General features: G+C 33.0%; 1 protein-coding gene across 1 annotated transcript; it reads right to left on the bottom strand.

Annotated features, from left to right (window-relative positions):
* Positions 1-11,713: 11,713 nt before the first annotated feature.
* LOC105786893 (uncharacterized) lies at positions 11,714-12,391 on the bottom strand. The gene is made up of 2 exons (XM_012613367.1): positions 12,245-12,391; positions 11,714-12,145 (listed from the first exon to the last, which is right to left on the bottom strand). Exons 1-2 carry the CDS (start codon positions 12,389-12,391, stop codon positions 11,714-11,716), a joined length of 579 nt encoding a protein of 192 aa, XP_012468821.1.
* Between the last annotated feature and the right edge of the window lie 209 nt (positions 12,392-12,600).

The following is a 12,600-nucleotide window of genomic DNA, read 5'->3' as shown; positions in this document are numbered from 1 at the left end:
ATGAATAGTTTTTGTTAGATAAACAACTTTTGTAAAGAGATTTTTGATGAAATTGTCAAATAGGGATTAAATTAAAAAATAGAAAATTGTACATGGTAAAATTGTGAAATAAATGAATATAGATCTTGATAGGGACTTAATTGATATTCGACCATAGTGGGTTGCGGTGAAATTTCATAAATTTCCAGTTTTATTAGCTAGGGACTAAATTGTAAATAAATTAAAAGTATAGGGGTAAAATGGTAATTTTTCCAAAATATGATTTTGGGTTAAATTGAATGAAATGTATATTAAATAGAGCTAAATTTATCCGTATAGATCAAGACAGACCTCGTACGGCTTTAGATCAAGGTAAAGAGAAAGCCTTAGATTAATCGCCTCTGTATCTACGTATACTAGTCAAGGTAAGTTCGTGTAATTAAATCGTGTTCATTTGTTTTCAAATGAATCATACATGTGTTATGAAATGTCATACATACATACGACGTACAACAATTACCGAGTCCCGTTTGAACCTTAGGAATTCGTAGGATACAAATGACATGTCATTAGGGTTTACATGATTCAGGTGCTAGTCCTGAACGTCCTACCGATGGCTGATGTTTGAAATGTGTTGCAGATACTCTACAACTCGTGTGAGCAGCATCATGTAGCTACGTTCCGACCCACAACTTGTGTGAGCAGGCCTATATTCACTAACATCCCGTCTTTCAGTGGTGTCAGAAACTGTGGTTTCAGGATCACCAAATTCAATGAGTAAGTTAGTAAATATTATTATTTAATATTTACGAGAAAAATATGGTTTTTTAAAAGGTTTTTGATATGATGATTTTTGTATATTAGCAATTTATTAAGTTCAAGTGGTATGACCCTAAGGTCAAATGGTTTTAGAAAATGAGATATTGGGATCTCATTTCTATAAACCGAAAGTCATAAATATTTTATAAATATTTATGGAGTGTCATTAAGTTGGTATTAAAGTTTCTTTGAAAAAGTTTCGATAGTTAATTAATTAAAAGGTTTAAATCGTAAAAGATGTAAAATTTTATCACTTTTTGATTTGAGTGATTAAATGGTTAATTGAATAAAAGAAAAGGGACTTAAATGGTAATTAGACCATTCAATGAGTTAGTGGAAAATTATGGGCATGAATTTGGTGTTTTATTTAATTATTAACCAAGGTTAAAATGGTAATTTGGTATATTAAATTAAAATAGAATAAAAACAAAAGGCTACATTCTTATGATCTTTTTGTTTTCATCTTCAACAACCCGAGTGTCCATGGAAAACCTTAAGCTAGGTTCGGCCATGGTGATTTTCTCATGCATGGTAAGCAATTCTTTCCCCTTTTTAATAATTTTTATGTTTTTGAGATCGTTGGAACTAGGTCCAGCTAGCCCGTACCTTTGATTTTAAAACTGTTAAATATTTTGAAACTTTCCGTTGATGAACCTTATGATTTTAGATGTTAAATGATGAATTTGAAATGTTGGTTGATATTTAAAAGTATTTTATGAAGTGATTTTTGATAAATTTTTTGATCAATGACTAAATTGTTAAAATAGTAAAATGCAAGGATTTAATGTGAAGTTGTTACATGAATTGGATGTTTTGGATACCATGAGTATTTGGCTAGGCTTAATTTTTGGCTAAAACTGTTAATTTGCATGTTTTGGGTTTAGGGACTAAATTGAATAAAAGTAAAACTTTAGGGGCAATTTTGTAATAATTTCAAAAATGAATAAATTGTATAAAATACATTTTTTTACTGTCTAAATTAATAAATTGAATTAAATTATTAATTTAGATCAAGGTCGGGTGGAAAATTGAGGGGAATGGAAATTACCAAAATGCCCTTGTACTTTGACATTTCTGGAAAATAGCCAGGTACGTTCGTATGAACTGTACTATGTATAATGTTGACTAAATTGAATGTTATTTTATGACTTTATTGAAAATTTATCAATATATATATGTTAATTATGTAATTTATTGAGTAAAGAAACGATGAAAATTCAACGACATACGACGACTATTAGGCCCTGTTTGAACCTTAGGAATATGTAGGATACAAATGACATGTCATTAGGGGTTACCCTATTTCAAGTGCTGGTCTTGAATGTCCTATCGAAGGCTGAGTTTCGGCATGTGTTGCGGATACTTGACAGCTTGTGTGAGTAACACTGTGTAGCTACTTTCTGACCGAAAAATTGTGTGAACAGACTAGGTTACTATGTTTCAGGTGCTGGTCTTGAATGTCCTACCATGGCTGAGGTTCGATAGTAGTTACGGATACTCGATAGCTTGTGTGAGCAACATCAAGTAGCTTACATTTTGACCGACAACTTGTGTGAGCAAGCCCATTTTACAGCTCATGTGAGCACAACTATATGTTTAGCACACTTCGTGTGAGCTTTCCCGCATTTTTGGTATTATTCTAAGTGGTTCAACGGGCATACAAATGGAAGGAACGGTAATTGTTTCAATTGGAAGTGTCATGAAAGTATGGAAAGGTATGAGTTGTTGTTGATTAAAGTGTGTATAGCCATGTTCATGAAAAATATGAATGCTTATATGCTATAGTCATGAAAGTTATTTTATCATATGGTGATTTATGCTAAATCATGTGTTTATTCACTAACTTGTGAATATGGTTAATGCTATATTAATGTCTTATGTGTTATACAAATGAAATGGTAAGTGTTCTATATGAATTAATATATGTATGCATGAAACTCATTGAAATGGTGATACATGAAAACATGATATGTTATGAGATGGATGATAAATCAAATTGAGTTGTGCTCAAGTATAATGGTTATCCATGTAAATTCATATGAATCATGTTTAAATGAACTAACATGTGTTGTTGATGTGCTTAGGCTTATGCCAAGCTTGTGGATATGATTAATGTTTATGATTATGCTTGTACTATGCATATAAAATGGGTTAAAAAAAGGAATAAAACGGTAAGTACGCATTTGGGATGTATTATGATGTTATAAAAAGTTTAATGTGATAAATGATGTATTTATATGTGAGCAAATTGTCTATACTATAGATGAATATATCTATATCGAGGATAAATATACTAATTCGTGAATTGATAATGTCGTTTAGGCTTATGATAAGCATTGGGAAATGAATGGAAAGTAACTAAATAAAAAGGTGTATAATCTTATCGAAAGGTTGATGGTTATACATTATGTCTCCTAAAATTCTATCATGTTATGAATGATAGATAAATGTGATATTAATGAAGTTACTCATTTGTGAGTCGATGAACATATAGATATATAAATTATTGACATTGGCATAGGTTTATGTCTGTTCTAATAAGTTTATACGAGCTTACTAAGTATACATTGCTTACGCATTTGTTTTTCCTTTACTTTTTAGATTATCGGAAGCTCGATCGGGTTGGAAGCTAGTAGGAGATTCATCACACTATCCATCGATTTTACCGGTAGATTTTAATGGTTTGGTCGTGATTATAATGGCATGTATAGGTGAACTATGCCTAATGTTTAATTGATGAGTTTGGTATGTATATGTCATTTTGGTTGATGATTATGGCATGAAATGTTGCCTTGGATTTGAGGTACTTAAGGTACTAATGATAGCTTGTTGGTTGTGGTTAATATGGTTAAATTGGTGTATGTTTTGAAAAGACCAAAATTGGTATGGTTGTTATGTATCAATTATGTTATGTTTTGGCATGGAAACAAGTTAGTTGATAATTGGATAAATATGCACATGTATAGGTGTCCTTGTTTGATGAAATTTAGCCATTATGTGTGGCTTGGGTATATGTTATTTTGGTTGATGATATAGTTGATATGATATCATGTATATATGGTACTTAAAATTGTTGTTATTTTGGCATCTAAGTACTTGGTGATGTTAGTTGAATTGATGAATATTAAGATATGCTATGAGATGTTGATTTGGTGTGAAATAGGTAGTGTCTTGAGTTGTTAGTGGCTAGTTTTGGTAGCCTTGAATGTACTTGGCATTTAGTAAACCTATTATGGTAAATGTTAGATGTAGAAATGGTCATAATGGTATTTGTGGTACATGAGAGTGGTATGTGAGCATTTTGGTCAATGTAGTATTTAAGTTGTTCAATTAGTTGATTTAATTATGGATGGATTTAGTAAGTGTTTAATTAAGCTTGATTGTTGAGATTGAGGTGCCATTCTGGCATATTGGTTGAATGGTTAGTTCCTATATTGTTTAAGCTTTTATATGCATATGTTAGGTGTGTTTTGAATGCATGATTATAGGTACATTTGGGTTGTGCAAGTAGCTAGACTTTGGGTGAGAAAAATGGCTTGGAAATGGCCTATTTTTTGTCCACACGACCAAAGACACGGGAGTGTGTCACACACAGATGTGACACACGGCCAAGCGACACGGTCCTATATCCCTTATGGCTTACAAAGGGTTGCAAGCTAGGCTATTACACGGCCTAGTTTATGGCCAGGCACATGGGCGTGTGGCTTGGTTGTATAACCCAAGTCAGAGGGTTACACGGGTTGGGACGCAGCTATGTATCCTTAGTTTGAATGTCCACACGGCTTGAGACACGTGCGTGTCTCTCAACCGTGTGAGTCACATGGCCTGGCCACATGGCCGTGTGACCCTTGTAGTTTAAAAAATTTCATCTTTCCTGCAAAATTCTAAATGTTTCTGATTTAGTCCCAACTCATTTCTAATGTGTTTTTATGGCCTCGAGGGCTCGTAAAAAGTACTATATGTATGAGTTTGAATAATATTTCTATGTTTTATGTTGTGTTCTATATATGGTGAAGAAATGTTCATTTGTTATTAAAAAGTATTTTATTAAGTGAATTTTGATGAATTTTTCAATTAAAGACTAAATTGTTTAAATACAAAAATGCAAGGATTTAATGTAAAATTGTTGCATGAATGGGCTTTTGCTGATACCATGAGTATTCGAATAGGCTCAATTTTTGGTAAAAATGGTTAATTTGCATGTTTTGGGTTCAGGGACTATATTGAATAAAAGTAAAACCTTAGGGGCAATTTTCTAATAATTTTAAAAAAGACTAAATTGCATAAAATATATTATTTTTCTATATAAATTAATAAATTGAATGAAATTATTAATTTAGATCATGATCAAGTGAAAAATCGAGGAAAATAAAAAATTACCAAAATGCCTCTATACTTTGACATTTTTGCAAAATAGCCAAGTTCGTATGAACTGTACTATGTATAATGATGACTAAATTCAATGTTATTATATGATTTTATTGAAAATTAATCAATATATGTATGTTAATTATACAATTTATCGAGTAAAGAAACGATGAAAATTCAACGACGTACGACAACTACCGAGCCCCATTTGAATCTTAAGAATATATAGGATACAAATGAAATGTCATTAGGGTTACCATGTTTCAGGTGCTGGTCCTGAACGTCTTACCGGTGGCTGAGTTCCGGCACGTGTTGCGAATAGTTGACAGTTTGTGTGAGCAGCACCATGTAGCCATGTTTCGACCGACAGCTTGTGTGAACAAACCCATTTATGGCTCAAGAGAGGGAATCTATGCAAAGGAAAAGGAAAGAAATGGTTTCGACCATATGTTAGCACACAGTGTGTGAGATTCTCGCGTATCCGATATTATTCTAAGTGGTTCAACGGACATACAAAGGGAAGGAATGATAAGTGTTCCGATTGGCAATGCCATGAAAGTATGGAAAGGTATGATTGGCATTGTCCCGAGTATTTGTTAATTAATTTAGTGAAATTTTCTTAAACCTTGATAACGGACATGAATTTATAAAATATGCAAATTTGTGCTTTATTAGATGAATTTTGTGCGTAAATTAAATTATTTAATAAAGAGCTTATGATAAAGTTGCATGAACATGAGCTATTTATTTCCTATGTTTGATGGCAAAACCATGCTAAATGGGTCAACAAGGTGTTATTGTCACCCAGTTCAGCTGATGCTACATGGTGGACAAGTCTAATTATCTAATGGGTTATAGAACCGTCCAACAAGGGGGAGTCAAGCCCAAGTTTGACACAAGCATGTTGGCTGCCCAAAAACCTATTCTGGGATATCTACTAGAGGTCCCTACATTTGGAGAATCATTGGAAATGAACACACAAAGATTGCTTTTGAAACTGTCCAACCTATGCCTAAATTTAGCATGATTCTATGCTCAAAAAAAGGAACCATCATCCACCTTCTTCCATAAATGTGGCCAGCCAAGTGTCGTGTGTGAAATGATATGCGATTTTGTGCAAGTATACACGTTGGTTCAAATAAAAATGTGATGAGTGAGTATTGTTCCCACTAGGATCAGATTGAGGCACAAAAGTGGTCAAGTTATTATAATTTGGTTAAAGCTATGGAAAAATTATGATTAAGATGCTATGGAAAAGTCAATGATAAATATGTAGTACAATTAGTGGATTAATGATGTAAGCAATATGTGGACTTAATGAATAACTAGAAATGCTATGACAAAAATGAAAGTAGAAATGTAATGACAATAACGAGAGTGATTATCCAAATAGAATGTAAATAAAGAAATAAACAACTAAATATGTTGTGACAGAGTTACTATGACAAAGAATAAGGATAGAGTGATGTTTGATTCGGAAAGTAAAGATTACCCAAAATCAATCTTTACTGTCAATAATGTCTTGGAAAATCATATCTACTTTACTACACAGAAGAGTTCTAAAATGGCCTGCCTCTCGCAAGGACAAAACCTCAAGTTACCTTGCCCGTGTCTATAGGCTTTTTAGATATCTTACATGGGTTTCTTCTGTAACCTCAAGTTACCTTGTAACAGCCCGATTCTAGGTCTAGTCAGAATAGTGGTTTTGGGACCACAAATCCGACGAGGGAAAATATTATTATTATATTTTTATGGTCTATAATTTCACAAAAAAATTTCTTAAAAATTTCGTTCGAAAATTTCGACGTTTGGGCACTCAATTTAGTCAAAAGGACTAAATTGTAAAAATTGCAAAAATTGAGTTCTACTTGTTAGAGGTGTCCAATTGTTATGAAATTTTAAATTTGAGGTCCTTAAGTGGTAATTAGACCATTAGTTAATTGATGGACAAAAATGTCTATAGAATTAGTGAAATAGATTTTTTTTTAAGTAAAGGTCTTTTAGTCATTTGGTAAATAAATAGAATTAAATGGGAAAAAGATGGCAAAATATGCTCATCTTCTCCATAGTTGCTGCTGAATTTTAGAAGACACCATAACTAGGGTTTCTTCACTTTCTCAAGCTCAAAGTAAGTGCATCCTAGACCCGTTTTTAATGTTTTTCGCATTTTTGGGATCCTCGTCGCTCGGTTTAGCTTATTCTAACAATAATTCATGTTAGGGTTCATATTTGGAAAAATACCCATAGGTGAAATGTGTTTATTTTGCTGAATTTTGGTAGAATATGAAGCTAGAAATTATGTTAAACAACTTTTGCTAAGCGATTTTGAGTGAAAACGGGTAAATGGACATAATCGATAAAAATATTTAATGTTCATAAGTACATGTTAGAGTGAGAATTTGATGTTGCCATAGAAGGAAAAAGTGTTCAGCATGTTCTAAAACATAAAAATAAGGAATGAAATTTAATTTTCGAGATTTGGGACAAAAATGTAAATATGCCAAAATTTGGAGACAAAATTGTAATTTTGCAAAAAGTTGAGTCGAGGACTGTTTAAAAAATGTGAATATAAAATAAGCTAAATTTTTTATTATAGATCAAGAAAGATGAGAATACAATCTCAAACGGGGAAAGGAAAAGATCGTGGAGTAAATCGCGAAATTTCAATATTTTGCACCGAGGTAAGTATGCATATGAATTAATGCAATATTTTAATGTTATTCAATATATTGTGGAGATTTGATTTAATATAGAATAAATATTCAATATAGATCCTAAAAATGTGGTTAAATTGGGAAAGGTGGAAAAATGTTGAAAAACAAGGTTTCCGGTTGAACACTCAGAATAGGCCGGAATACATTAAATAAAAAGGGGTTGCTAAGTGCTGATTCCCCGAGGGGTTGCTAAGTGCTAATACCCTGAATTATTGACTCTAAAGGTGGTTGCTAAGTGCTGATCCCACTGTATTTTTTATTGTGAAAGGGGTTGCTATGTGTTGATTCCCCGTATCACTGAATATAAAGGTAGTTGCTAAGTGCTGATTCCACTGAATCTTTAAGTGTGAAAGGGGTTGCTATGTGCTGATTCCCTGAATCACTAAATATAAAGGTGGTTTCTAACTACTGATTCCACCGAATCTTTAAGTGTGAAAGGGGTTGCTATGTGCTGATTCCCCGTATCACTGAATTTATAGTAGTTGCTAAGTGCTGAATCCACCGAGTAACGAATAATATTCCGAGTGTTCAACAGGGAAATTGGAAAGGTGAATGTGTATACGAAATGGACAAGATTATGTGAGGAATATTGGGTTTGATACTTTGTCGACCCATGTGTAAGATTGTGTGAAATATCAAAATTACATAAGAGTAAATTTAGAAATAAAACAGTTTTGAACAACAGAGGTTGAGAAACTTTGAAAAATCATCATAAATGGTGGAAATTGGATTAGAGGTTAAATAATATACGAGACTGAAGCTGAATGAGTCTATTTTCACATGAAAGAAACAGAGAAAGCAAAAGAGTTATATATTTTTGGATATTTGAATTTTAGTGAGACAAGGTTCAATTGATTTCGAAATCCCCTGTTCCAAATTTGGAAAATCACCAAAAATTTTTAAAAAATAATTATGGCTTGAAATTTACATGCTTGAATTTCTAAATGAGTTTATTTTCAATAAAAACAAATAAGAACATCGTTTGAATTTTGTACAGAGAGTTAAGTAAATTTTTGTAAAGGGAGGTTAGAGCTATTGAGCTGTAAAATAGGGGAAGGTTTAAATAATAAACTGTACTAATTTGATAAATAAAAAATTCTTAAAATTTTATGGTAAAAATTTATATGAGTCTAGTTTCAATAAAAATTTACGGAACTTAATTTGGAGCCCTGTAGCTCCAGAGAAAAATAAATTAGTAATTGTAATGTAGAAAAATAGCTTGCTGGAAATTGGGCAAACAATGAAATTTATGTGTGAATAAAATTATGCTTCTATGAAATCATGTTAGAAATTTGTTTATTTGTCATATGCTTACTTACTAAGCTATATGCTTATCCCTTATCTTTTCTTTGTTTTATAGTGATATCAGTACAGCTCGGAAATTGGACAGAGTCGGAATATCATCCAAACTATCTACATCTTTTGGCATTTTGTAACCAATACTTTTGAATTATGGCATGTATAGATGACTTAATGTAAAGTGATATATAATATATATATGTATTAATTATTATTTGGTTTAAAATGTCAGTGGATATTAATTGAAATGTTGTTTTCTTTAAATTATTAACAAGGTTACTCAGAATGCTGTGAATGATTTAACTGAGTTTAAATATATAAATGTATTGGTGGAATTATTGGGATTGGTTTGGTTCAAATTTTGAAATTTACAGGGGGTTTTATGTAAAAATAATAAGAAATGTTGCCGAAATTTTTTTTTAAAAAAAATTGTAATAAAGCATCTAAATTAGAACAATTATGAGTATTTGAGTTCTAATAATACCTCACACTCTGTTCCGGCAAGGAACACGGGTAAGGGGTGTTACATACCTTGCCCGTGTTTATAGGCTTTTTAGATATTTTGCATGTGTTTCTTCTGTATGATCATGACTCTATGTCCAAATTTGACTACAAGTGACGATCAGATACTTGCTCATTTAATTTAATTTTAATCCAACCAATCCAACTTTTTCAAATTTAGAATCAGTTTATAGCATACGAACAGCCTTCTATGTCTAGAGATCATTGCATTTATTTGAGAAATAAGAATAACCAAATGGAATAGTAAAGTAAATTAGATATATGTTGCATCCATAAACAATTTAAGGGTTCATCGAAAGTAATCCCAACCCTATGAGATTTAGCTCACGGGCTGGGAAATAAAATTCCAAAACAAAATATTATTTGACATCGAGTTCAACGAACTACAATTCAATCTTTTGAAAGAAACAATGGAAGAACTTCGAGAAGAAGCTTTCGCTTGCCCAATACACACTTCGACAACACAATGTTTTATGATGGCTAAGAAAGGCCGAACCCTTATTCACGCCTAAGGATCTCTCTCTCTTTTTTTTTTGCCATTTTTGAGATCTCCTTCATCGTTTTTTATAGATAGATTAGGCTAGGTCAGTTAATAGCTTGTGCTTATCTTATCCTCGTTTAGGGGGTTTATCGGTTACAAGTTTGAATTTGAATTTGAATTGCTACGTGAAAAATGTTGACTTGGTCTTCCCGGCATTGCCACGGCATCCGTGCTGGCAAACTATCTGCACTTTGCCCTGTCAAAACTTCACTCCTTTATTTCCTTATTCCAAAACTTGTTCTTGCCACGCCAATACAAACAATTCCACCACAAGTGATTAAAAGAACCTAATTTCTACACAGTCTAAGTCCCAATACAATATTAAAAATGCTAACTAAAATATCCTAAAAATGCAACAAAATGTACTTAAGTACAAGTAATTAGCTAGCACTAACTCAATTGCAAATTCAACCTCTTGAGTTGGCGGCAACCCAGGTAACTCCTTTGGAAACACATCCGAGAACTCACGTACAACTGGGACTGATTCTAATTTCAATTCCAAAACCCTAGAATCAACTATGTAAGTGAGATATGCTTCATAGCCCTTTTCAACATATTTCTCTGCTGTCATAGCTGAGATTATATTAGATGTATCATCCAATCTGTTTGACTCAATCCGGACCCGTTTACCATCCTGACATTTTAGCACAATGTGTTTTCTTCTACAATTCATAGTAGCATCATGCAACGTCAACCAGTCCATACCCAAAATCACATCAAACTCATCAAAGGGTAACAACATCAAACTAGAGGGGAAATCCTAACCCCTAATTTTCAGTGGACATGATCTACATAACTGATTAACTAAAACATATTGACCCAGGGGATTTGTAACTTTGACAGTATATTCAATGAATTCAACAGGTATTTTCTTTTTGTCTACTAATGTCGTGCATATATAAGAATGAGTTGATCCAGGATCAATGCATATACATTAATATCAAAGAGAGAAAAGTACATGCAATAACATCTAGAGCAGTAGCTTCCTCTTGAGGTCAGAATTCATAAGCTTTGATCGGTGTTCTCGCTTCAAGACGTTTGTTTATCTCGTTGTTCTTTCCTCGAACGGGAGTTGTATTTCTAACATTTCTAGATTGTCTACCCCTCTAAGAAGTTGCTTCAGGCTTATTTGATTGATTCCCGAAATCATTTTGCTTCTTTTTGCAGTTACGAAGAAAGTGGTTAGTAGACCCACAACGGAAACAAGCTCCCGATTTTGATCGACACTCTACAAAATGTCTTTTATTACATTCATCGCTCACTGGAATGGTTCTATCCACATTTCTTACACTTCCAACACTTGCCGCTGGAAAGTTGACAGACTAGAAATTGCTTTGTCTTAGTTTCTCTCTATTAACAAACTCTAAAGGTGCAGCTGATTGACTAGTGTCATTTCTAAATTTCTTCGATGGAGATGTTTAAGCTGGCTTGAATGACCCCCTTTTTTATAGTCTCTGAACTTCGAATCTAACTATCGTTTGCTTTTACAAATCTCTTCAACCTTCTGAGCCCGCTCTGAAAGTTCTACTAATTCCCATAACTTTAATGCTGCTACAGCCATACAGATCTCATCATTCAACCCATCTTCAAATTTGATACACATTTCTTCCTCATTTGATACGATGTTATGAGCATACTTGCTTAACTGTATAAACTCACGTTCATACTCTGCTATATCCCAGTTTCCTTGTTTTAACTCAAGAAACTCTTTCTCTTTCCGGTTGATGAACAGCCGTCTATCATACTTTTTCTTGAATTTATTCTGGAAGAAGTCCCAGATAACTCTATCATTCGATACCATCATGCTCAAAGTATCCCACCATAGATATGCCTCATCTTTCAATAAGGATACTGCACACCTCAAGCAAACTTCGGGAGTACACAATAACTCCGCAAAAACTCTCTTTGTGTTCAATAGCCAATACTCATCTTTTGAAAGATCATCATTTATCGTACCTCTAAACTCTTCCGCTCCACATTTTTAAATTTTATCTATAGATACTCGGTTAACCATCACAGGTATAGGGTTTGGAACATTCAAAGGTGTCGAAGGAGGCACAACAGGGGGTGGAGATGGTGGAGTTACGAGATTTGCTTGTTTGAACTCATTGAACCATTGGTTCATCATTCCAAGAAATACATCTTTCATCTCATCACCTGTAACAGCCCGAGTTTGGGGCTAGTCGGATAGTGGTTTCGAGACCACAAATTTGACGAGAAAAAATTATTTTCATTATATTTTTATGGTCTACGATTTCACAAAATAATTTTTTGAAAATTTCGTTCGAAAATTTTGACGTTTGGGCACTCAATTTAGTCAAAAGGACTAAATTGTAAAAAGTGCAAAAGTTGAGTTCT

Source organism: Gossypium raimondii, chromosome 11 (genome assembly GCF_025698545.1).
Source record: "Gossypium raimondii isolate GPD5lz chromosome 11, ASM2569854v1, whole genome shotgun sequence".
NCBI lineage: Eukaryota > Viridiplantae > Streptophyta > Magnoliopsida > Malvales > Malvaceae > Gossypium > Gossypium raimondii.
Note: the sequence above shows the minus strand (reverse complement) of the source record. Positions and strands in the feature narration are given on the sequence as shown.

What these genes read in the sequence shown, in the direction of transcription:
- LOC105786893 (XM_012613367.1), bottom strand. Translation starts at nt 12,391, where the DNA reads ATGAAAGATGTATTTCTTGGAATGATGAACCAATGGTTCAATGAGTTC. An exon ending in TACCTGTGATGGTTAACCGA is followed by an intron (nt 12,146 to 12,244) that starts GTATCTATAGAT and finishes TTGAACACAAAG; the next exon opens with AGAGTTTTTGCGGAGTTATT.